At 41.5% G+C, this 26747-nt stretch overlaps 2 protein-coding genes across 7 annotated transcripts in view; one reads left to right on the top strand and one right to left on the bottom strand.

Moving 5' to 3' along the window:
* ANKRD44 (ankyrin repeat domain 44) overlaps positions 1–26747 on the top strand; it is a 344106-nt gene that overhangs the window by 20292 nt on the left and 297067 nt on the right. The window lies entirely within an intron of this gene.
* Positions 21845–22213, bottom strand: LOC117979430 (ATP synthase F(0) complex subunit C2, mitochondrial-like). The gene has a single exon (XM_034954731.3). It carries the CDS (start codon positions 22211–22213, stop codon positions 21845–21847), a length of 369 nt encoding a protein of 122 aa, XP_034810622.2.

The following is a 26747-nucleotide window of genomic DNA, read 5'->3' as shown; positions in this document are numbered from 1 at the left end:
ATTTGGAATGAATTTCTTGATCTGTTGATGAGGCTCTTTCTTTTTAAAATGAGTTCGTGTATTTGTGAAGAACATGGCTTATTGCTGGGATGATACAGAGGGAGTTAGAAGTTCTGACTTCGAATCTCCTGGTTTTCAACTGGTCTTTTCTTTGACACCAGGAAACTCAAGTGAATCAGCAAGAAAAAAAAATAATCCCATCAAGAAGTGAATAGACATTTCTCAAAAGAAGATATACAAACAGCCCACAAACATATGAAAAAATGCTCAACATCACTAACCATCAGGGAAATGCGATAACCACAATGAGATACCACCTTACTCCTGCAAGAATAGCCGTAATTAAAAAGTTGCAACACAATAGATGTTGGTGTGGATGTGGTGAAAAGGAAACACTTTTACACTGTTGGTGGGAATGTAAATTAGTACAACCTGGGATTATAGGCGTGAGCCACAGTGCCCCACCTATTCATTTTATTTTTTCTTTTTGAAAAATAGACTATTGGGAGGCTGAGGCGGGCAGATCACTTGAAGTCAGGAGTTCGAGACCAGCCTGGCCAACATAGTGAAACCCCGTCTCTCCTAAAATACAAATATTAGCCAGGTGTGGTGGCGGGCACCTGTAATCTCAGCTACCTGGTAGGCTGAGGTAGGAGAATTGCTTGAACCCAGGAGGTTGCAGTGAGCCGAGATCACGCCACTGCACTCAGCCTGGGTGATAGAGACTCCGTCTCAAAAAAAAAAAAAAGAGAAAAATTGACCATATTGTGGATAGTTTACATGAAATGGCATGCATCCATTTTAATGACATGTAGATGTGTTTGGACAAAAGTTACCTGTGTGATCACCCCCATAATCAAGATATGGAATGATTCTATCACCCCCAAAGAGTTCTATTCTGCTTCTTTGTCTTCCCTACTTTACATCCTAGGCAAATACTGATCTGCTGTCTGTTACTACAGATGAATTTCACACAAATGGAATCATACAGTTTGTCCTCTTTAGTTTCTGGCTTCTTTTGCTCAGCATAAGGATTTTGAGATTCGTTCATGTTTTGTGTATAAGGAGATAAAATCTTTCTTATTGCTAAATAGTGTTCCAATGTCTGGCTATACCATAATTTTTCATCCATTCATCTGTTGGTGGAAATTTGGGTTGTACCCACATTTATCTATTATGAATAATTATGTGCAAGTCTTTTCTTTAAACATAAAGAAATTTCTCTTGTATAATACCTGATAAGTGCATGTTTATAAGAAACTGACAAACTGTTTTTCAAAGTGGTCGTACCATTTCACACTCCCCCAACAATACATATGGGTTAGTTTCTCCACATCCTTGTCAACACTTGGAATCAGCAGTCTTTTAAATTTTAGCTATACTAATATTTATGTAGTAATGTTTGTGAGTTTTTTGGTATTTTTTCTTTACTGATACATAATATTTTACATATTTATGGAGTCTATATGAGTGAGACATACATAGGATGTGTAATGACCAAACCAGGGTATTTGGGGGTATTCATCACTTTGAGTATTTATCATTTCTATACGTTGGTATCACTTAGAGCCTCTCTCCTAGTTACTTTGAAATATACAAAATATTGTTGCTAGGTATAATTACCCTAGTCTGCTACCAGACTTACAATTTATTTCTTCTACCTAAACTGTATGTTAGTACCCATTAACCAACCTCTCTTCATATCCTCCTCCCACCCACTTATCCTTCTCAGCCTCTGGTATCTGTTATTCTATCCTCTGGGTCCATGATTTCAAGTTTTTTAGCTCCCATATGTGAATGAGAACATATGGTATTTGTCTTTCTGTGCCTGGCTTATTTCACTTAACATTATGACCTCCAGTTTTATCCACGTTGCTGCAAGTGACATGATTTCATTGTTTTTTATGGCTGAATAGTATTCCATGGTGTGTGTGTGTGTATGTGTATATGTGTGTGTATATGTGTATATATATATATCACGTGTGTGTGTGTGTATATATATATATATATATATATATATATCACATTTTCTTTATCCATTCATCTGTTGATGGACACTTAGATTCCATAACTTTGCTCTTGTGAATAGTGCTGTGATAAACTTGCATGTGCAGCTCTCCCTTTTACATAGTGGTTTCTTTTCCTTTGGACTGATGCCCAACAGTGGGATTGCTAGGTCATATAGAAGTTATTTATATTTGTTTTTTTCTTTGAGAGATTGCCATGCTGTTCTCCATAGTGGTTGTATTAATCTACATTCCCAACAACAGTGTATAAGAGTTTCCTTTTCTCTGCATCCTCACCAGCATCTGTGAAACTTTATATACCGCCCATGAAGTTTCCTCTCAGATGTAGTGAATGAAGTTTCTATGTGCTTCTCCTTATATTCCACTCTGTGCAACTGGTTGAATAGCTGGATGTAAGTAACAGTGTTTCTCATTGGATTTGAACATTTGCTTAGAATATCATGGCATTTGAAAGCTAATTTCTCATATCTAAAGACCCAGATCCTCCTTTTATAACTGATTTTTGGGCAAACCCTAAATTTTTGGTCTTGAGGGAGTACATCAGATGTATTTTTTTCTTTTCTTTCTTTTTCTTTTTCTTTTTTTTTTTTTGAGACTGAGTCTCACTCTGTCACCCAGGCTGGAGTGCAATGATGTGATCTCGGCCCACTGCAACCTCTGCCTCCCGGGTTCAAGTGATTCTCTGGCCTCAGCCTCCCAAGTGGCTGGGACTACAGGTGTGTGCCACCACACCGGGCTAATTTTTGTATTTTTAGGAGGGACAGGGTTTCACCATGTTGGCCAGGCTGGTCTTGAACTCCTGACCTCAAGTGATATGCCCGCCTCGGCCTCCCAAAGTGCTAGGATTACAGGCGTGAGCTGCCGCACCCGGCGCATGTCTACTTTGGTTTGCTAATTCCTGAATTAGCTAAGAAGTCCCCAGATCTCCTAAATAGAAAATAGGTATTATATCTCAGCAGTTACTTTACAAAAAACAGGGTAAAAGATCTAGATATAAACTTCACAATGATGTGTGGTTGTCTGTGTGTTGAATGGATTTGTTTGGCTTTTCTGTGTAGTGTTCAACAGCATTAAAAACGGTTCTTTGGAGAGAATACTAGTCTGATGACTAGTGTTGCTTGTTCCTCTCTTGCTCATCTCTAGAACAAACAGAAACACACGTCCTCTCTGCCAAGTATTCTGTGACGTCACAAGGCAGCTCCTACAGTGCAGCAGCTTTTTCTTACACTTTTCTTTTCTGGCTGCAGGAGAATTAATCTCTTCCTTCATACTTTTACCCATTTTTTTAATCAGTTGGAGGATACATGATATTATTTAGAACATCTAGAAGGTATACTTTTTTAAAAAATAGACTTTAATTTTTAGGGCAATTTTATGTTCACAGCAAAATTGAGCAGAAAGTACAGAGAGTTCCATATACCCCTGTCCCCACAACCAGCCTCTCCTACTGTCACCATCCCCACTAGAGTGGTACATTTGTTACCATCGATGAACCTGCATTGACACATCATCACCCAAAGTCCATAGTTGACAAGGTTCACTCTTGGTGTTGTACATTCTGTGGGTTTTGACAAATGTATAATGACATGTATCCACCATTATAGGGCCATACGGAGTAGTTTCACTGCCCTGAAAATCCTGCATGCTCTGCCTACTCATGCCTGCTTACCCCCTAACCCCTGGCAACCACTGATCCTTTTTCTATCTCCATAGTTTTATCTTTTCCAGAATGTTATACAGTTGGATAAATTCTTTTAAAAAGGGATCTAGCAGGATAAAGGAATTTTGAAACTGTAAGGGATCTTAGAGATTTTTCATTCTGTGGCCTTTTTTCATGCTTACCAAAGGTACATATTTTTCGACAGTTTGAATAGAAACCAATTCATACAGTTTCATAAGCAAAAAAAAAATTACATTAAAAATTAAGTTAATATTCCTGGGAGAAGTAAAGAGAAGCATTTAAAAAGTTAAGGTATTTGGGAGGCCCAGCTGAGAGGATCACTTGAGGTCAGGAGTTCAGGACCAGCCTGGACAACATAGCGAGACCCCCATCTCTACAAAAAATTAAAAAAAAAATTAGCCAGACATTGTGGCATCCTTGTAGTCCTAGCTACTGGGGAGGCTGAGGCAGGAGGATCAATTGGGCCCAGGAGATTGAGGCTGCAGTGAGATATGATCTTGCTACTGCACTCCAGCCTGGATGACAGGGCAAAGCCCTGTCTCTTAAAAAAAAAAAAGTAGAAGAAGTAGGTAAAAAATTCTTTCTGTCCTTAGATACTCTTTAAAGAATTTGAAAGCCAATTTTGGTTGCTATTTTGATAGCATTTAGGGAAATCTTTGAATTAAATAAAACCAAATTGCTTTCAAATTGAGACAGTTAATTTAAATAGAAATATGCTCAGTTTTATTGCAGAGTGGGACTGGAATCTTTTGAAGCAAAAGATGTTTGGAAAGGGTAATATGCCTTAATAGTGTCATGGGGGACCCTTATAGAGCAGCAGATGACTACACTGGCCCACCAGCTGCAGTGGTCAAATGGAAACGCTTTCTTCCTTGTGCCAAATTGGCCAGCTTGTCTCTTTACTTTATAAATTGGGTGGTACCATTGTCAGACTCACCCAGAGTTAGCTCTGGGGCTCAGACATTTTGTGTGAGAGATGGAATGGTTGAATTACTGCCACTGGGCACTTAGCAATCAAACTGGAAGGCCTGATTCTGATTTTGTCGGAGGGTTCCCAGAGGTGACCATATAGTGAAATCTGTTCTTTTTTTTTCAGAATCTGACCCTATATCATTTTATTGATCTCTTTAAGCTTTGTACAGGTTCTTTGTCAACCATAATGAGGTTTTATGTTTTCTTTCCTTTTTGTTTTTCTGCAATCTGTCCAACCAAGGTTTATTTTGCAGGAATTTGTGACTGGGGGCATGCCTGAGATGAGCAAACGGTGCAAATCTTTAAGGCTGTGACACTTGGCTGTTAATAGCTTAAGAAGCTCTTGGTTGTAGGAGTAAGTCATAAAGCCACAAAAGGATTTAGCTTCTTGAGAAAGCAGAAATCTACTTAGCATTTTTATGAGAAAATGGAGTGACTCCTCCATTAGAGTCAAGCATTAAGGCTTCAGCGTCAACTAGAATATTTCCCATAGTTTGGCAAGTTGCCTTTTAACCCATGGCTTCCCACACCTGGAACCTGTTTCCTCTAGTTGCTCCATCGCAGGCAGGCTACTGTGTTTTGATCAGAACCCAGAAGAAAAGAACCTGGGATCTGGGTATCACAGGTAGCATTTTATAGCATCAGACATGTTCCAGTGACTAACTCTTGGCTGCCCCATCCCCAGACACTTTCCTGCAGTGGGTTGGGGCTGGGGAGGTTGTGGAGCTCATTGATGCACATTTTGCAGTTTGGCTCAATGGGTCCACAGGCCTTACATAACCTAAACTCCCTGACTTTTCATCACTTCCTGCAGAATGTGATGTGGGTGGGCCGAGGGATTCAAGTAGAGACTAGTGGGTGATACTTAAACTTGCTCAAAGGAAACATCTTTTAGGGAGCCTTCTAGAGTGCCACAAAATTGGGCTATGACTGTTTCTGCCATCTGAGAGAGGGCTATCACTCTTTCTATTATCTTAACAAGCAGAAGATATATTTCTATTGTAAGTAGTGAAGGTCTTCGTATCTTAACATTGAATAATGTAAAAAAAAATTTAATTTTTTTTTTTTGAGATGGAGTCTTGCTCTGTTGCCCAGGCTGGGGTACAGTGGTGTAATCTCGGCCCACTGTAACCTCTGCCTCCCGGGTTAAGGCAATTCTTGTGCCTCAGCCTCCCCAGTAGCTAGGATTACAGGTGCACACCACCACACCTGGCTAATTTTTGTATTTTTAGTAGAGACGGGGTTTCACCATGTTGGCCAGGCTGGTCTCGAACTCCTGGCCTCAAGTGATCCACCCACCTAGGCCTTCCAAAGTTTTGGGATTATAGGCATGAGCCACCACGCCTGGCTCTAATAATGTAAAAATTTTAATGAGTCATATTTCTAGAATTTTGTTTAAACACACAAATTATGTGTGTGTGTGTGTGTGTGTGTGTGTTTGACTCTCTGTTGCCGTGAGTTCTTGTTTGACCATGTGGTGGTATGTGCTAGGGTTTGGAGAAATTAATGGGAAAAAGAGTATATGTCACATTTAAGTAGTTTTTTTCCTTCTAAGAATTGGGAAAAGGCCTCCATTGTTTGATTTTCATGGTGAGGCAACTTGGACCTGGTCATAGAACATGAATGTCCTGAGGGATGATAGGGAATGCAGGGAATACCCAGAGAAATCCTGTTAGCCTGCCAGAGGCGGGAGTGACCCTCATTTCTTCATCTCCTTGTGCAGTTCTTCAATGTTCTTTGCAAATGGATTTCACTAAAGTGAGTTCTGTCTATTAATGTCAATAGGTATAGATGTCTTTCCATCTTATCCATAACGTGGAGAAGATGCAATATGCCTCACAAATATTTCCAGGAACAATGTTCCTTTTATTTCAGTAAATTAGAGGTCAGCACCCTATCCATAGATAGATCCAGCAAACGGGGAGAGGAGACAGTAGTTAACAGTGTTCATTCTTCTACACAATCTCTCTATATCTGGTACCTCGTGCCTAGTTAAGTAACTGAATACTGATATCACTGAGCTATTCTTTAAAATAGTGCAGTGTTAGAAAGCCTTCCATACCAAAATTCAAACCCCTCCTTTATCAGACATTGCCCTAGACTACTCAAGCCTAACATAGAATAGTTCCCAAGCTTTACTCCCCGCCCCCATTTATTGCTCCTTTATGCTACAAACATGATTGCAAGAGGGAAAATGTAATTTTTAAAATTCACTTTGGTAAAAGGGATTCCAATGATTTCATTACCACCTTAAACTTTTGTGAAAAAAAACAACTCATCACTTTAAATTATTAAAGTTTATATTTAACCATTATTGTCATCCAGGTACACTTTCAACAGTTTTGTTTCTATTAAGGCTGTAATTATTTTATAAGGAAACATTAAATATTTACCATAATTAAAGAGACATGCTGGCATTTGTTTCACTATTTTTTACTTGAATTGCTTTATATAGAAACTTATGGAATTGCTTTATATGGAAATTGCTTTATATGGAGATTCATACTGAGATTTCAGTAGAGCAGGTATTAAAAGATGTATCCAGGGGCTCTGCCGAGAGACTGGCATGAAGGTTAATAGGACTCAATAAATATTTATTGGTTGAAAAATGAATTACATTCCATTTTGTTTGTCCCTAGGGGATTTTATCATAATGGGCTTTTAAAAATTTAATAGGTTTTGCTATAATAAAATATAACCAGTACAGTATGGTGTCACTTGTCTTGTGCTGGACAAGGGTAACCAAACTCAGAGACATCAACTTCTCTCTCCAGCCTCCACATCCTGGTGAGAGAAACTAACCTATCCTGTGGGTCAGTGAGAATCTAAGTGAGGCTTAGAAGCTTATACAAACATACATATCTATAAAAGCATTCCTATGATGTTCTCTTCTCTTAAAAACTCTTCCAGAGACTCTTCTAAAGGAATTTAAAATAAAAGTTTCTGAACAGATATAGAATACCATTAGTTCACTGGCCAAGTAATAATCCACAAGCTGGTATATTTTAAATTCATAACAGTGTACTCTGTGCCTACTGAGGTAGAGAGGACACCTCCCGGATTCAAATGATCCTCCTGCCTCAGCCTCCTGAGTACCCGGGATTACAGTTGCATGTCATTATGCTGGCTAATTTTTGTATTTTTAGTAGAGATGGGGTTTCGCCATGTTGGCCAGGCTGGTCCCGAACTCCTGGCCTCAGGTGATCTGCTCGTCTTGGCCTCCCAAAGTTCTGGGATTACAAGTGTGAGCCACCACACCCGGCCTGGAGGGATTAAAGTTTTTAGTATAAAGAACACTGTAGTATGGAAAGACCCTGTCTCAAAAAAATAAAATAAAATCCCCAACTTCAAGCATCTTCTCTGTTTCACCTCTCAACATCCCAGGGTGGCCCTCAGATCTGCCATAGACTCCTAAGTCCTCATCACACCACATCAAAACCATTCCAACAGCCCCAACTGGAGCTCTCTAAAGTACCTTATATCCAAATGCCAGGCTCATCTTCAAACACTTAAACACACACCGCCTCTCACACCAGCCTGTTACTATAAACTTCTCAGTCTGGCATTCAAGACATACATACGCCACCAAGCCTTTTAATCTTTCTCCAAAGACTCCAAGAAAAAAAAAAAAGAAAACATAATGGCAAAACACAGTAGACACTGTAGTTACTATATATATATATATTTTTGAGACAGAGTCTTGCTGTGTCACCCAGGCTGGAGTGTAGTGGCATGATCTCCGCTCACTGCAGGCTCTGCCTCCCAGGTTCACGCCATTCTCTTGCCTCAGCCTCCCGAGTAGCTGGGACTACAGGTGCCCACCACCATGCCTGGTTAATTTTCTGTATTTTTAGTAGAGACGGGGTTTCACCTTGTTAGCCAGGATGGTCTCTATCTCCTGACCTCGTGATCTGCCCGCCTCGGCCTCCCAAAGTGCTGGGATTACAGGTGTGAGCCACCACGGCTGGCCTGCAGTTACCATATTTATACCAGAATCATCTTAAGTGGCTTCAGACAGAACACTAATTTTACATTAACACCTACCAACCAGCCTCACAATATAAAAAGTTCACTGTGGATTTAAACAAGATTTAAACTTCTCTTCCACTGCTGGGAAGAAAATGAGGGAAAGTTATAAGCAAGAAAGGAGCAGTTTTAAATTTCTGGGAGGATTTTAGGGTAATATATAGATTTTTAATTCCAAGGAAAAAATTTGCCTGTATTCCTTTAATAGAGGAAATGCAGTAAACGTCACCTTATTACATTATCTGCCAAAATACAGTTAGCAAGTTAGCAACATCATTTCCTCATTTTCCAAACACATCTGCTGATAGATTCATCAAAAGAGGTACTTTACTCCCTGTTGCTGATTTTATAAATTACCAGGCCCAAAAAGGAAATATGATGTAAATTACTCAGGGACTTATGCCTTATACAAGGACTGACGATGTTTTTTCAGTTTAAGCTAAGTTACTCCCATTTTGCCAAGAAGAAAATGGACAGAGAGTTGGACAACTACCTACCAAAAAGGTCTGGGATGTTGTTTCTTTGCCAGATGGAGAGGTTAGGGAAACTAAAGCTTGTTGGTGATGGGGGGTGGGGGATGGAGGATCAGGAGGTGGGGAGCAGGATGCCTTAATGAAATTTACAATATTGAAATATCTATTTTTTCTAGAGAAAATAAAGCATCAGGCCTCCTATCAACAGGCATGTAACATGTTCATTTGGTATAAGATCATCTCCCAAAGTCCCTCCAAAGATGGACAGGCATTTATACCTACTGACATTAATAGACAGAACTCACTTTAGTGAAATCCATTTGCAAAGAACATTGAAGAACTGCACAAGGAGAATGAACAAATGAAGGTCAGTCAGGACTCTGGCAGGTTAACAGAGCAAGACATATCTCAAAAAAAAAGTAGAGCTTAAGATTTTAATATAAAGAACATTCTAGTGAAAGACTGTTTATTTTAAAAATTATTTTTATTTTATTTTCTTTTTTGGGCCCCACTGACCAGACTCCAGAAAGACTGTTTTTTAAGTAAAGACAAACAAAATCTTAGTTGGAGAGGTTTAGCTAGACAGTAGTGAGATGGACTACTGGGAGAAAAAGACTAAATATGTTGGGAATTGAGTGGTAACATGTGACTTTAATTGGTGAAAGAGGTCCGTTCATTAGTAATTGACCACTGTGGGTAGCTGGTTTATCAAGGGGTAATAATACTCCTTGATGGGCTTTTACATTTTCAGCAATCAAGTTCAGTAGTACAATCCCTAGTCCACCAAAATCTCATCCGCGAGGCTTATCAAGACCGTGGCTATTGTACAGCGGTTGCTCAAGCATCCCACACTTGGCTCCTCCATCTCCACATAATTTGTCCTGACAGATCTTAGACCACGGAGTCAGCTTGGGATCTCTGTGTTTCTCTGTTAAGTTTGTGGTTCAGGCACAGGTAACTGAAAACAGATGTTTTTAGAGCAAAAACTCTGCTCGTTTTCTTGTTGAGCTTTTGGTAATTTGGGAAGGGAAGGGGAGCTGCCTTTTGCAAACCCTTTGTGCTTTTGTTACGAGCAGTTTCCCGACCTCAGCAATGCTTGCCAATGCTTTATCCAGATGCTTTCTTTGTTGTTTCTGGTAGGTGTTGCTGACTTGGGTGGAGAGGAGCCATAATCCCTTTTTTCTTTATGCTAATTTCATTCTCCTGTTGCCTATTTCCTGTCTGTAGACTGCACATGGCCCTGGGGGACTTAAGGTGATTTTCCGACCTTGCAATCACCTCTTAGGATTTTTCTGTTAAACACTCTTAGGTGTATGTGACAGCAGTAGGGACAGAGTGAACTGGCAGTCCTGTCACACGCCGAGCTCAAAGAGAGATTGGACAGAAAGAGAGAGATAAGGTGGTTTAAAGGCAGAAGTGTCTCATAAACCATTAATACTAGGGAGGATGAAATTCTTATAGTAGTGGTGGCTCAAAAATGATGACAACAAAGCTTTGCAGAGCATCTGCTGTGAGGCGAACAGGTGAGATTCTGGGAAGCCAGGACAAGACACTGTACCCAGGAACTTTATGGTCCAACTGGGTGGGGTGGGAAGCATGGAAATAAATCAATCCCAATGCAGGGCAGTCTGTGTTTAGGGTGCCAGCTGATGGCTCTCATTGGAGTGCAGGAGAGTGAGCACATCCAGGCAGGAAGCTTTCTGAAAGGTGGCTTTATGGAGGACATGGGATTTGAGTTGGTTTTTAAATGTCTCGTAGTAGGACAAACTAGGAAGAAGGAGGAAGGGTGCATTTGGGAGCAGAGGTCAGCAAGGGAAGAGAGAAAAAGGAAGCCTTGCAAAGGGCTTCCAGGAACAGTGAAGCGAGCAGCTTGGCTGGAGCAGAGGGTGTGTATGGGCAACAGTGGGAGATTGGATGGGAGAGAATGGACAGTGCCAGTTTGTGGAGTTCCAGTTTGTGAAAACCCGCTAAGGAGTTTGGGGTTTATCTTGTGACCGTGGGGAGCCATGAAGACTTTTGATCAGAGGTTGTGATGTGTGCCAAGTGGTGTTTTAGGATGAATAATCTAACCATGATGTATATAGAGACTCAATGGCTTGTTTACTGCCTGGACTGCGTGGTGCTGTTTCTCAGGCCATCTTCCAAGGACAAATGACGTTTTATTGTATACAGGTAGGCTCCCTGGTATTGTATTAGGAACTGACCCTCACAGTTTTATTAGTTAGGAGAGGGAAATGTTCTATCACCAGCATCTATTAAATCTTCAGGGGCAATATTTTATCAGTCTTTGAAATGTGGACTGAATGATGGATATGCGATCCACTCTTAAATACAGCACTGCTAAGCTTAGCCCTGCAATCATGTGGTTATGAAATATTATCCAGCCTGAAACCATAAGAAAAACCCGCTTAGTCTGACCTACTCACAACACATGAGAGCCCAACCTTTGAGAGGATGTGGAAAAACTGGAGAACTGCTGACTGCACAAAATGCAAATGAGAATTCCACGTGGAGGGATTCTTCTCTGACTTCTTGGTATTTTCTTCTCTTGCATGTTTGCTCCAGACCACACCACCTGTTTCTGCTCCAAATGTTTCCAAAGCGAAAAGTCTCTGCCTCAGAGATTTGAGGCACTTGCTTGCTGGCGACCTACATGTCGCAATGAGAGAAAGGAAAGGGGTGGTGGGGAAGAGAAAGTGGGTAGGGAGGTCTTTTGGTCTTACTGTCCAATAAGACCTTGTGGCCTGTGACATGGGTGTAAAGAGCCTCCATCTTTACCTTTGTAGGGATAAAAGTGAGTTTTGTGGATGGGCGCAGTAGCCCATGCCTGAAATCCCAGAACTTTGGGAGGCTGAGGTTGAGGCCAGCAGTTCGAGACCAGCATGGTGAAACCCCGTCTCTACTAAAAATACAAAAATTAACCGGGCGTGGTGGTGCGTGCCTGTAGTCCCAGCTACTCGGGAGGTTGAGGCAGGAGAATTGCTTGAACCCGGGAGGTGGAGGTTGCAGTGAGCCGAGATCACACCACTGCACTCCAGCCTGGGCGACAGAGCAAGACTCTGTCAAAACAAAACAAACAAAAAGTAAGTTTTGTAACTACCTGGATGCACATTTAGGATGCAGAATAAAAAAACAGAAAAAAAGATGGATTTCATCTTTATTTCTATTCATTGTTAACTCTTTCTGCATTAGAACACAGAAGCTTAGCACTTTGCAATTTAACAGCCAGTTAAACACCCCTTAACCCCTTAGCACCAGCCAATTGCCTTTCTTCCTAGCATATTTCCATCCCTCCCGTCCCCACTGATACTGTCCTGATTGCTGCAGTCACTCACTATTAGCTAATTTGCTGCCTTGGGAGATGCTGCGTTAAGATGGCTCTCTGATTAGGTGGGAATTGATTAAGCAGAAACTGCTTTATGCTGTTACTAGAACTGTCGAAGCAGTGTGAGAGCTCCTAATTCTGAGCCTCCTCTCATTTTGCTGCTGTCTCAATTAAGTTACTTTTCTGTGATTTGTGGCTCATTAGCGTCAGTGACTCCTAACTGCCTATTCTCATCCTTGAGTCTTTCCAGCCATATGTGAATGATACATGCTCAGAGTCCCTTCTAATTATGATAATTTCCTCTTATCCTCCTGAATGCTGGTGACAGCGCTAATAGCAAGATGGAAGTGAAGCTTTGGATAGAAATTCTATGTCTTGAAACTCCTTGGGACCTCTTCCATACCACCCCTACCTGTTTCCCTCTGGTTAAGGCTTGAGTATTAGCTGCGTGGTTAAGCTCTATCATCTGGGACTGCAGGGCCTAAGTTTAAAACCTTGAGTGAAATTATTTTGCTTCTTTAGGCCTCATTATTCTGAAAGACTGGATAGGAGTGGTATTTATCCCAGACGGTAGCTTTGAATTTTGATGGAGATAATGTATGTAAAGGCCTCTGCAGTCACGGTCTCCAGAGATGAGGCTCTTACTCCCTGTCTTCCAGATCCTCACTGGAATGCACCCTTTGCAAGACACCTCCTCCAGCCCAGCTGTTCCTTTCTTGAATTCCCATAGCACTTCACTGGTATTTCTTTTTCTAGCACTTAACAGTTATGTGCCTGACATGATGGTTAAAATTTTACCTTCCCTTTGAGACTCTGAGCACCTCTAGGCTATGGAAGAGCTTGGTGCACTCCGTGTCCTCTATACTTGTGGGTACCAAACCGAGAAGAGGATCAATATCACTTGAGGAGCTTTGAAAAATAGATTCCTTTGGGAGGCTGAGGTGGGCCAATCACAAGGTCAGGAGATTGAGACCATCCTGGCTAATGCAGTAAAACCCCGTCTCTACTAAAAATACAAAAAATTAGCTGGCCTTGGTGGCAGGCACCTGTAGTCCCAGCTACTTGGGAGGCTGAGGCAGGAGAATGGCGTGAACCTGGGAGGCAGAGCTTGCAGTGAGCCGAGATTGCGCCCCTGTACTCCAGCCTGGGCAACAGAGCGAGACCCTATCTCAAAAACAAAGCAACCAACAAACAACAAAAAAACCTGATTTGCAATGCATTAGTGGATTGTGAATTTAATGGGCTATGGCTACATTAAAAAATAGAACAGAGAATATAATTTTATATCACATTTAGTAAGATAATGTCAGTCTGTTAAGGATTCTATAGCAAAATAGCTTAGACTGGGTAATTTATAGACAACAGAAATTTATTGCTCACAGTTCTGTAAGTTGGAAAGTTCAAGATCATGGCACCAGCAGATTCAGTGTCTGCTGAGGGCCCATTCTCTGCATTGTAGATGGTGCCTTCTTGCACAGTCCTCACATGGTAGAAGGAACAAGCTCCCTCAGGCCTGTTTTATAAGGGCACTAATCACATCCTAATGGCCTCACCTCTTAATATTATTGGGAATTCGGTTTTAACATACGGATTTTGAGGGTGCACACAAACATTCAGACCATAGCAGATAGATATGGTTTCATGAAACTTTTGTTAAGGCTATGTTTTTGTGTGTCCAGACCAGCCTCAATTTGTGGGATCTAGTGCAACATGAAAATGCAAGACTCCTTGTTAAAAAATCTTTAGGAATTTCAAGATGGCAGTAGCAGAGCATTTAACCAAGAATGCGGCTCTTCCCAGCACAGGTCCCTGGGCAGCTGCACGGTCTGCTTGCCCATGGAGCCAGCCCTGGTGTGTGTATATATGTGTATGACCTGGGTTGAGATGGAAGATTATTTTCTAAAGCCACTGTAGTGATGTGTGCCAAGATCCACAGAAAGGCTGGTTGTGGACACCAGTGTGGGGTACCATGAGCTTTCAGCCACTCTTCCTTAGTCTGCTCATCTGCACCTTGCCAGCTGGCTCCGCTCCCTCCATTCCTGCCTGCCGGTACCCACTTTCTGCCATATTGGCTCCTGTTTGTTATGCCCAGCTCCAGTGCTACAGCTTCCTCGTCTCCAGCTCTCCCTTTCCCTGACTTTCCTAGTGAGACTGGAGGCCCTTGGGAAATGGCTCAGACACTGCCTACAATTAAATGCTGAGGTTTCTTTTACCTTTGACCCAGATGTCTCTCCTCTGCGTTTAGTCTGCTGTTTATTACTTCTTAGAAATTCCACCTGGATGTCCCTGAAGGGCTTCAGACTCATTTTCCACCTTACCTTTCCATCCCCGTCCAAAGCTGCTCTTACTCCTATATTTGTCATTTTGCTTGGTGCCATGAATGTTTACTCAGTTGTTCAAGCTGAGAACTGTGGGGATTATTCTTTATTCTTTCATTCTTTCTTCTTCCCCACCTCCTCAGATCTCATGAGTTGCCAAGTCTTGTAAGTTTGACCTCCTCCATAATTGCTTTAGAGTCTGTTCTCTCTCCTCCACATCTGGCACAGAGTCTGACTCCCGAGCGGCATGTGCAAGGCCTTAACTCTGATCTTTACCTGCACTCTCATCCTCACCTCCCACCCCTGTCCCCCAATCCCTGCTCCAGCCACACATCTGTTCCCCTAGGTTCTCAGGCCTCTTAACTGGGAACAATAGCATCCCCCCATCCTTGAGGACATTTGGAAATGTGGGAGGGGCATTACTTTAGCTGTTGTCATGACTGGGAGTTGCTGCCAGCAATGAGTGGGTGGGGTCTGAGACAGCAAATGTCCTGCAGTGTGTGGGACAATCTACCAGACATGGAAGTGTCCTATCCAGAATTGCAGGTAGCCACCCTGCTGAAAAACAGAACATGCTGTTTCATGCCTCTGCCCTTTGCACCTCCCTTTGTCTGAGATGTCTCTCCTCAGTCTTCTCTGCCTGGGAAATTCCTACATGTTCTTTGAGTTCCAGCTTAAAAATGCCACTGTCTCTCCGAAGCCTCCTGTACCCATTTTGCACACTGAGGTTAATTGGTCCCAGGGTACTTATACCTCCCATGGGCCACTTTGAGTGTGTATTTTCCTGGCTTTGTCCTCCCAGTACCTAGCATGGTTTGGCAGGTAGTAGGTGGGCAATAAACTAGAGGGTGGCATGGCTTAAAGAAATGCCACCAAGAGCCGCTCAGCTCTGCAGTTCTTGGATTAGGCTTTCCTTGTTATACTTCAATTCTATCTTCTCCTTCTTCCCCTGCCCCCTCTTTTCCTTTCTCAATTGCAGCCTTTCTAACTCCAGCATGCGCTTCTTCATTACTACAGATTGGCTATCTTCCATAGTTACAGTCATCTGCGGTTCCTCGAGGCATCTAAGAATTGAAATAGATCTTGGCCATCTTTGCTCCCGAGGTGTGATTGCAGTAGTTACAGCTCCCGTTTCCAAGGCAACAGCCTTCTGGTTATGAGTAGAGTGCTTCTCTTAGTGGATCTCCATTAGGAGAGAGGAGCCTTACTGCTCCTATCTCCATATTCAAACTTTCCCTGCTTTATTGCTTATTTATAAAAGGGCAGTTTACACTGGAACAGGGCAGGGATAAAATGTTACTCTGCTCTGGCAGTTAAAAAACTTTTTTGAAGCATACTATACATGTGGAAGAGAGCACATTTAATAAGCATATATCTTCATGAATACACTCTATGAGTAGCAACCAGATCAAAAACAAAAACAAAAACAAAAACACATTACCAGCACCCCAAAGCTCAATGGCTTTTCATGGAAATGTTGGACTTTTTTTGAGTATGCATTTCTTATTTTATCTGAGTCATATTTTTCCCCAAACCAGCTGTAATCTAAGGTTCCACGAGATACATCCTGATTTAAGAACCCTGAGCAATCAACACACAGATTAGATAGGTAGCTTTAGATCATTACAATTTAAAAAAACATTTTAAAACATGATTTCCCCAGTGTTAGGGAGGCATCTTAGGGATGAAAGCCTCCAGTCTGATGGATTCCCAGTTCTGCGGAGTGAAGGCAGGGCATATGAGGAAGGTCTCAGTCCAGGCTGATTCCTTAAGCCCATGAAAAGCAGATGCATGCAGACATACAGACCCCGTCCTTATCCCATTCACCCCATTCTTCCATTTTAAAAAAGTCATCTGGTATCGGCTGGTGCAAGTAGAATCAGCTTTTGGAATCAGATCATTCCAGAGTGAATCGCATCTCTGTCATCCACGCCATGTGACTACAATTCCTTTCCTCTCTGGATTTTAATTTCCTCACCTATAAAATGGGAACAGTATACTTCTCTTGCAGACTTAAAGTGAGGGATAAATGAGATAACGAATGTGAAGAATGCCAGCATTGTGCTTGGTTCACAGAAAGTCACAAAAAATGATAGTTTCTCTCTTTTCTTACCCAAAGTTGGAAATTGTCAGAGCCTTCATCACATTGTTCTTGGATAACTTGTCATCTCTTTGCCTCCTATTTCCCGTGCCCCAGTGCATCTCAGATGCTTCTTTCTCCAGATTTATCTTCCTGAACCACTCTTTCTACCTTTGCTATTAACAAGACTGATAGATTTTCATGGCACGTGTGCTGAAGCTGGGCATAGAAGGGCTTCATAGATCAGCTCCACAGCTTCTGGGGTATCCCTCACCTTATCCTTCCCATTGTGATGCCCTTGGGCCATGGTGAAGGAGGTAGTTGGCCATGCTGTGCCCTTCTTTTTCTATCGTAAAACCTGTGCTGAGTTCCTCAGCCTTGCCACAATCTAAGACATTTGGCTCCTTCCTGGAGATCCCATTCTGGATCCAAGGATTTAAGGAGCTCCAGCCTGACCCTGAAACTCTGTGTCAAGTCAGGTCTGGCCTTGCCTTTGTGTCCCTTGTTGGGAGACTGGGCTTTGGCTTTGTTCCCAAGTTGTGATTTCTACCTTGCCCCTGATTCTGGTGACTTTCTCAGTTCCTGCCTTGGTGTCTTACCCCGACCTCAGCTCCTCTGGAATGGCTTCTTCCCTTGGATAGTCAGCACGGAGAGACAGTCTTCCCTCCACTCCTGGTGCTTTGTCTTGGACAACCCTACTCTAGCATTGAAACAGCTGCTTACTTAGATAACCAGCATTATCTGGAGCCATTGTTTTCAGATACCCTGTCTCATGGAGCAAGTGCCTCTTAGTACCACAGCATGTCATTTCAGCATGAATTGATTGGGTACACTTATTTGGAACTTGGCTATCTGGCCTTTTACCTATCTAGAACGTGGTGGAGAATCAAGAAACATTAAAAAATGGAGCCAAACATAGATGTGGCAAAGTCTAAGGATCATATTTTTTCGTCTTAGGAGAAGGCCTTAGGCCCTCAGAGGCATGTACTCTTACTTTAGACACATGGCTAATTGGCTTTTACGTGCACAATAAATTAGCAACAGCCAATTGTTCACAATAGGGAGAAATGACAACCTATTAGAAAGGTGGAGGAGGATGGGAAAAATGATAAATGCATAAAGGAGCTGAAAAATTACATTAAAGATTCTGGAGTGATTTTAGCATTTTAAAAGACACTGAGAGCATCCTTGAAATACAGAATGTGCACGATGGCGACCCTTAGTCATCTGCAAAATGTCCTTATAATTTTCTCAAGATGGTAAGGAAGAATGCTACTATACATTTTAAGATGTCTACCTAAAATAGCTAGAATAAAAAGATTTCCATGTTTATTCAGGCTAAACCTTTATTCATTCATTCATCTAATATTTAATGAATGCCTTGATATGGCATTGTTCTAGGTGCTGAGAATATGTTACAGAGCAAAACAGACAAAATCCCTGTCCTTCTGGATATTAATCTAGAAGACTGGGCTTTTCAGAGAAAGTAATTCTCCATGACCTGAGAGGGTCAAACTTTTTGCCTTTATTATTTTTAACAGACCGTATAGGACATTTTTCTATATTGTGAATAGAAGATTAAATGGAAGAGATTATTTCTCAGATGCTCAAAACTGACTCTATGAATGTCATAAAACACATTGAAAGCCTCTGAGGTGCTTGACTTACTTAGAGTATTTCATTTTTCATCGCAACAGGTAGTAGGAAGTGCGGTTTGTTTTTTGCTGGTGGGGAAATGGCAGAATAGAAAGGTGCAATGACTTGCCTGAGGTTATACAGAGTTTAGTGACACTCTTGCATGCCCATACTAGATGATTTCTCATTTCCAAGGTCAAGTCTTTTGGTTAGGGACTGTCATTCAGTTCGTGTAAAGAAAAAGGGAGGAAAATGCCAAAATTTTAAATATAAAGGGTGAAAAATTGAGTGATTTAATGTTTGTGTAATTAGTCCTAAAATGAATCCTCATCTGTGGTTTTCTGGGTCAGACAGCAGACTTGAGATCTGTTTGTATATTAGTGGCTTAACTGGCTCTCTTAAGGATGTAATTTCAACTGTAATTTTCCATTTTCCCCCCTTTCCTCTGGCATCCTTATAGAAAGTTCTTAGCTGTTATTTGAGGCTTTCTAAAAATTATCAAAATGAAGTAGCTACTGAGCTTTTATTTTGGTCCTTAATCAGAAAGGACTGAAAATGATGGTTCTTGGTGGCGAATTCTTTAGATAGTCTTCACCTCCAGCTGAACCCCTGAAAGACTATGAGTTCCAGCCTGGCCAGGCGGCTACCTCTCCTCCAATAGGTTCTGCTTGCATGAGCAATCATTTTCCCACGAAAGCACAACGCCTTCATGTACAGCTTTCCTTTTACCTGGTATTCAGTTTGTGACGTTCTGCTTGGAGAGTGAGCATTTGATTTATTATTTTTACTGAAGGTCATTTTTATGTAGGGCTATGTCATATGCTTTACATTTTAGCCCTTGGAGGATGTGACAAAAGGCTTTTACTACTCGATTTCAATTTGTGAAAACATAGGTTTTTCGGATTAGAACTCTTATGTCATACTGCTAATAAAGCCAAAGGGTTGAAATATTATTAAAAACGTTCCTTTTTGTCTCTCTTTTTAACTTCATGGAATTATGTGCTTTTTCAAGTGTTAAAGGAAAGTGATACCCATTGGTTTGCAGTATTTTCATGGTAACATTTAATATGCTTTGTTCATAAATGGTTTCAATTATAATGATCTCTGCATATGAGAAACCCTACACTTAGGAGATAGAGAATCATGAAACAAAATGCTCTGTCATTTTTATTAGACAAGGCAGAGACAGTAAAGAAAAAAAAGAGGTAGCCCACAACTTCATTTTTAAAAAGCTGTTACTGGCCGGGCATGGTTTCTCACACCTGTAATCCCAGCACTTTGGGAGGCTGAGACAGGCAGATCACTTGAGGTCAGGAGTTCGAGACCAGCCTGGCCAACATGGTGAAACCCTGTCTCTACTAAAAATTCAAAAAATTAGCTGGTGCTGTGACGCACCCCTATAGTCCCAGCTATTCGGGAGGCTGAGGCAGGAGAATCACTTGAACCCAGGAGGCAGAGGTTGCAGTGAGCTGAGATCATGCCACTGCACTTCAGCCTGGCTGACAGAGGAAGACTCTGTCTCCCCACCCCCTCCCCACCAAAAAAAAAAAAAAAAAGAAAAAAAGTGCTGTTACTTAAGGAAGTACATTAGCATTTCTCTGTCTAAAATAAGAAAAAGCTACCTGGCATGTGGAATGGGCTCATGATGTCTTTGCACTTATTTGAATTTTTGGCTAGAGTGGGATTCAGGGTTGATGTTGAACAGAATATTTCTATGAGGACGGAATTCTGTGGGAGGTTTACTGGGTTTTCTCAGTGTGCCCAAGATGCTGCTGACTCTTTTACTGTCCTTGTCATTGAGCCAACTATCGTTTTTATTTTGTAAATGGCAATGACCATTAAAAAATTGAGAACTTTTAGTGTCTTTTAAAAGAAAACCATATAAATTTTAAGGAGCCTATAAAAGCTGACCTGGTAACTTTGACCTAAGTATTTTGTCCATTTTGTCTGGGATATAGAGTCACGGGTTTTGATTTCTTGAACTTGGGAAATGTTATTATTTTCCAGACCCTCAGGGGTCTGGAAAAGGTTAAAGAAAGGTTCCCATATTATAAATGATGTGAAGGATTCTAGTGCCCAGGAGCATCCTGCCATCTCTGGCTAGAGACAGAGATGGGGAAGACAAGACTAGCCCTTTACTGGATGGGTGCTAGAGCCGAAGACTTTCTCCTTCTGTGAGGATGCCCTGAGGGAAAGGGAGGAAATCCACCCCATGTTATGAACTATTTGTTGCAGCTCTGACTTCAAGGATTGTGAAAAATGATACTAAAAACTCAAAAACGTTGATGCTATCATCAAACTCTGACAGTGCATGCTGAAAACATGCTGGGAAATTCCTTTCAAGAAATCCAGGGTGCTTTCTGCGTAAGGAATGGCTATCAAAACAAAAGATAGTGGTTGAATTCAAAGTGCTTCAAGAGAGGTATTAGTCGGGATACTTATTTGGTCAAAATCAGAACACAGAAGTTTATTTTACTCTCATCTATAATGGTCTGAGCATAAACAAACCAAGACTGAGAAGATGACTCCATGATGTTGGGGATAAAGTTTTCTTTTATTACTATGCCATCTCTACCACATAGCTTCTATCTTTCAGCTAAGATAGTTGCTCCATCTTCTATCACTATGGGAAAAGGAAGTAGGAAAGAGGAGGGCAGGCTCCTTTCTTTTCCTTTTTCTTTTCTTTTTAAAATAAGAAACATGATCTCACTATGTTGCCCAGGCTGGTCTCAAGCTCCTAGGCTCGAGTGATCCTCCTGCCTCAGCCTCAGGTGTAGCTGGAACTACAGATGCATACCACTGTACCGGGCTTCTGGCCTCCTTTCCTTTTAAGAACATGACCTGGAAGTTGAAAACATCTTATTCCATTAGCCAGAATCAATCACATAATTAATTTTCTACAAGGCAGGCTGGGAAATGTAATCTTTAGGGAGGCAGCCATGTGCCTAGCTAAGGCTTCTGTTACTATAGAGGAGAGAGAAGATGGATACTGGGGAGACAGCTAGGAGCCTCTGCTACACTGGAATAGTGACATTTGCCCTTCAGTGTTCCTGTACTGCTGTGGCTTTCAGGCAAATTCAAACTTGACACCTTTTTTTTTTCTTTTTCTTATTAATACAGTATTTGTCTTTCCTCTATCAAACCCTGAGCCAACCATGTTCCCCAGGCCATCTGGGGAGGTGCAGGAAAAGAAACATACAGGGCTGACAAGACATGGGAGAAAGAAATATGGGAGGTGGAGACAGCTGCTTCACATGGGGAAGAGGATGAGAAAGGCCACCATCAGGCAAAAGAGCCCCATGGTTTCCTAGAGGGTAAAGCCTAGAATGGTGTAGGAGAAGAGCTGTTGTTTCAGAGAAGGGTTCCTGGCATAACCAATGATGAGGCTCCCAAACACAGTCGCAATCCCAGCCCCAGAGCCCGCCACCCCAACTGTGGCGGCCCCAGCCCCAATGAACTTGGCTGTTGTGTCGATGTCCCTTGAAATGGCGCTGCTTTCCAAGCTGCGGCCAGGGACAAGTGAGGTAAGGGGACGTGAGACTGCCAAGCTGCTGAGGTTCTCACCTGTCAGTGTCTCTGGTCGTTTCAGCACCACTGCAGGTAGCAGATGGCTTAGCAGCTGTGAGGCGCTCTTGACCAAGGAGGGAGTGGAGACGAACTTAGAGCAGGTGTACATTTTCAGGGGGTGAGGGGCTGTGGCAGGAGAGCTGGGCCCAGTGCAGGGAAGACACAACACCTTTTAAAGAGGCATTATTATTCACAGACAGCACCAGAGCATATCATGCAATATGGTATCTTGCTTAATGTATTGTTTAGATATCCATGTTAGGAAAGTAAATTTTGAATGTATTGTTAAAGTTTTTTGTTTTTGTTTTTGAAAAAGAGTCTCACTGTGTTTCCCAGGCTGGAGTGCAGTGGCGTGATCTCGGCTTACTGCAACCTCTGCCTCCTGGGTTAAAGCGATTCTCCTGTCTCAGCCTCCCAAGTAACTGGAATTACAGGTGTGCTCCACCATGCCTGGCTAATTTTTAATATTTTTATTAGAGACAGGGTTTCACCATATTGGGCAGATTAGTCTTGAACTCCTGGCCTCAACTGATCCACCCGCCTCGGTCTCCCAAAGTGCTGGAATTACAGGCATGAGCCACCATGCCTGACCTGTCAATCTTAACTTAAAAGCAACTGTAGTTTCTTCAAACATTCTTCTGTGGAAAGAATGCACTCATTTTGGTAGGTTGAAATTTTTACGTGGAATTTCCGTTAGCACAAATCCATATGCCTTAAAATGAGAAAAGGCTTCAGAAAGGGCACCCACTAGGGGGTAGGTCAAAATTGTTCATTCTGGATGGGAATTTGATTCTGGAGTTGTCAGTGGTCAGTAAATAGAGTTCACTTCATGATGTTGACTCTAGGAATGGAGCCAAAACACTACAACCTCATTTATAACTTCCCCACCTCTGTGGGGAATCATATTAATAAGTAATTTTAGGGCCTGGGTTCTAAGATAATTTTATTAAAATAAAAAGCTGTCTCTTGTTTCTCTACAGGAAGATACTGCCAGAAAGCTCTGCCATTTATTCTTGCTGGCTACTTCCTGTCTGGATTTTGTTTATTGCTCTCTGCCCAGAGTGCTGTATCAGAGGGAACTACCGTATGGCTAGGAAGATTTGTTTGTATAACAGTGTGCGAATATTTTGTCCTGGCTGGTAGGAAGTAAGCTGTTTCTCATAGACTCTTATTGTAAAGCCTAGCACATATCATACATTATAGATTTTTAGTTGTGATTTCTAGTTGCATGTGAATTTGCATTTTGCCCTCGGTTTTTCTCTTATCCCATCACACAGAAGAGATGATTTCGAGGTGTGAGTTTTTTTCAGATCCTGTTTTCTTCGTAAGGATGAACTAGACTTGCAGGCTGTCTCTTCTGGCCATCACTGCAGTTAGCAGACCCTGTCTCTTGTTTGATATGAGACAAATGTTCTTGTTGTCTTAGTAGTATAACATCTCAAGCGTGGTTCTGATTTTTTGTTTAGCAACGAAAAGTCTCAGATTCTCTAGGGTCCCTTGTTATCACTCCTTAAACACTTTTCAGAAGGCTCAGCAGTAATAACAGCTACTATGGAAGAAGACAGGGTGTGTACAGTCATCAAAGCTTTATCTTTGGCATATAGACTTATGTTTTTAGAAAAGAAAACAATTAGAAAAGAAACATTTTTTAAAGAAAAGATTGTCTATCTTTTTTACTTCTTTTTTTTTTTTTGGTTGGCAAAAAAGCATTTGATGAACTTCCCTTTAAAAAATTGTTTGGTTACAGCATGGTACTGGTACCAAAACAGAGATATAGACCAATGGAACAGAACAGAGCCCTCAGAAATAATGCCACATATCTACAACTATCTGATCTTTGACAAACCTGACAAAAACCAGCAATGGGTAAAGGATTCCCTATTTAATAAATGGTGCTGGGAAAACTGGCTAGCCATATGTAGAAAGCTGAAACTGGATCCCTTCCTTACACCTTATACAAAAATTAATTCAAGATGGATTAAAGACTTAAATGTTAGACCTAAAACCATAAAAACCCTAGAAGAAAACCTAGGCAATACCATTCAGGACATAGGCATGGGCAAGGACTTCATGTCTAAAACACCAAAAGCAATGGCAACAAAAGCCAAAGTTGACAAATGGAATCTAATTAAACTAAAGAGCTTCTGCACAGCAAAAGAAACTACCATCAGAGTGAACAGGCAACCTACAGAATGGGAGAAAATTTTTGCAACCTACTCATCTGACAAAGGGCTAATATCCAGAATCTACAATGAACTCAAACAAATTTACCAGAAAAAAACAAACAACCCCATCAAAAAGTGGGCAAAGGATATGAACAGACACTTCTCAAAAGGAGACATTTATGCAGCCAAAAAACACATGAAAAAATGCTCATCATCACTGGCCATCAGAGAAATGCAAATCAAAACCACAATGAGATACCATCTCACACCAGTTAGAATGGCGATCATTAAAAAGTCAGGAAACAACAGGTGCTGGAGAGGATGTGGAGAAATAGGAAAACTTTTACATTGTTGGTGGGACTGTAAACTAGTTCAACCATTGTGGAAGTCAGTGTGGCGATTCCTCAAGGATCTAGAACTAGAAATACCATTTGACCCAGCCATCCCATTACTGGGCATATACCCAAAGGATTATAAATCATGCTGCTATAAAGACACATGCACACGTATGTTTATAGTGGCACTATTCACAATAGCAAAGACTTGGAACCGACCTAAATGTCCAACAACGATAGACTGGATTAAGAAAATGTGGCACATATACACCATGGAATACTATGCAGCCATAAAAAATGATGATTCATGTCCTTTGTAGGGACATGGATGAAACTGGAAACCATCCTTCTCAGCAAAATATCACAAGGACAAAAAACCAAACACCGCATGTTCTCACTCATAGGTGGGAATTGAACAATGAGAACACATGGACACAGGAAGGGGAACATCACACACCGGGGGCTGTTGTGGAGTGGGGGGAGTGGGGAGGATAGCATTAGGAGATATGCCTAATGCTAAATGACGAGTTAATGGGTGCAGCACACCAACATGGCACATGTATACATATGTAACAAACCTTCACGTTGTGCACATGTACCCTAAAACTTAAAGTATAATAATAATAATAAAATTTTAAAAATATTTTTTGGTTTAGGTCTCTGTTTCTAGGAAAAGTAGTCTTACCGTTTTTCAGGCAAGGCCACTGATGAGTGATTTTGCTCAAGGTCATATAAGATAGTATAGCCTGTGTTCTTTATTGGACCACATTCTTTTCTTTCTTTCTTTTTTTTCCCCCCTCAAATTAACAGTCACACTCATGGGAATCCCACACAAATGTGAAACTCCTGAACCATATTCTTTTCAATGAGTTATAGCAAGTGACTCTATAGATGACCAAAAGGTGGTTATATGCCCCAGGAGATACATTAGCATTTTAGATAAAGTAAGAACCTAGAGAAGGCAGGCTCCCTCTACAGCAAGTCCTTCCTGCTGGGGCCTGGTCTTACTCATCATGGTGTCTCTAGTGCCAAGCTCAGCACCTGGCATGTTGGAGTCTGTGGCATATGCTTGTTGGCCGTTGAATTAGTGACTATGAGTTGGAGGACGACAGTTTAACAAAAAGGAGAAAAGATTTGAAAGTGAAGTTTTCTCAGGCAGCCTAAGGAGTGTTGGATCAGCTTAGATGCAGAAGGGAAAGAGATTATCTGCAGAAGTCTGGGAAATCATGGTGGGCTAGACAAGAGGAACCTAGATCGGGGGAGTTTAACAAGGACCTGTCTCAAAACTGGATTTTTAACTCCCATATCTTCCAAGTACCTTTGTTTTTGTTTCTTAGGTTTACAAAGTTATTCTTAAGGTTGAGTCTGTTGCTATGTTGTGTTCTTAGTGTTTAGCTCTGGGAGGGGGACACAGATATATATAAGTAAGCAGGAGCTACTCAGGGGAGGCCTCTGGTAGGAGCTGCAATGCTGGACTCAATGGCCCAAATTTGCATCCCTGGGTCTAGAGTCCTGGGACCATCCTGCTTTTCATGTTTACTCACCCAGTTCATTAATCTTCCTAGACAATAAAAACTTACATTATTGCCTTTGTAGGAGGACTGTGCTTAAGGCTGCTTTACCTAGTCTTTAAGAGCCTAGAAGGAAACTTGGCAATGTCTTTCTGTCTAGGCTGCAAGATTTGGTAGGTGGTTGAGACCTGAATAATGGAATCCCTGGCTTATTAGTTTTAGTGTGTTGGAAGTTCTTCAGAACTCCCAGAGCACTTCATGAATATCTACTCAGAGCAAGCATTACATTTCTATCCTACAGAAAGAGATACTGAAACAAAACAAGAAGACACATTTTGAAACACCATTTAGAAGAAAATGGAGCAATCACTGATCATTAGGGAAATGCCAGTCAAAACCACAAATGAGATACCACTTCATACTCATCAGGGTGACTATCCGAAAACCAGAAACAGCAAATCTTGGTGAGGATGTGGGGAAATTGAAGACCTTGTGCTTTGCTGTTGGGAATGTAAAATGGTGCAGCTGCCACGAAAAACCGTGTGGTGGTTTCTCAAAAAGTTATATATAGAAATACCATTTGATCTAGCAATCCTACGTCTGGGTATATATCCAAAAGAATTGAAAGCAGA

The sequence above is a fragment of the Pan paniscus genome, chromosome 13, assembly GCF_029289425.2.
Source record: "Pan paniscus chromosome 13, NHGRI_mPanPan1-v2.0_pri, whole genome shotgun sequence".
Taxonomy (NCBI): domain Eukaryota; kingdom Metazoa; phylum Chordata; class Mammalia; order Primates; family Hominidae; genus Pan; species Pan paniscus.
The sequence above is the reverse complement of the archived record's forward strand: the minus strand, read 5'-3'. Positions and strand labels throughout refer to the sequence as shown.

Bases quoted from the DNA above. Each gene is read 5' to 3' on its own strand.
- LOC117979430 (XM_034954731.3), bottom strand. From the start codon at position 22,213: ATGTACACCTGCTCTAAGTTCGTCTCCACTCCCTCCTTGGTCAAGAGC.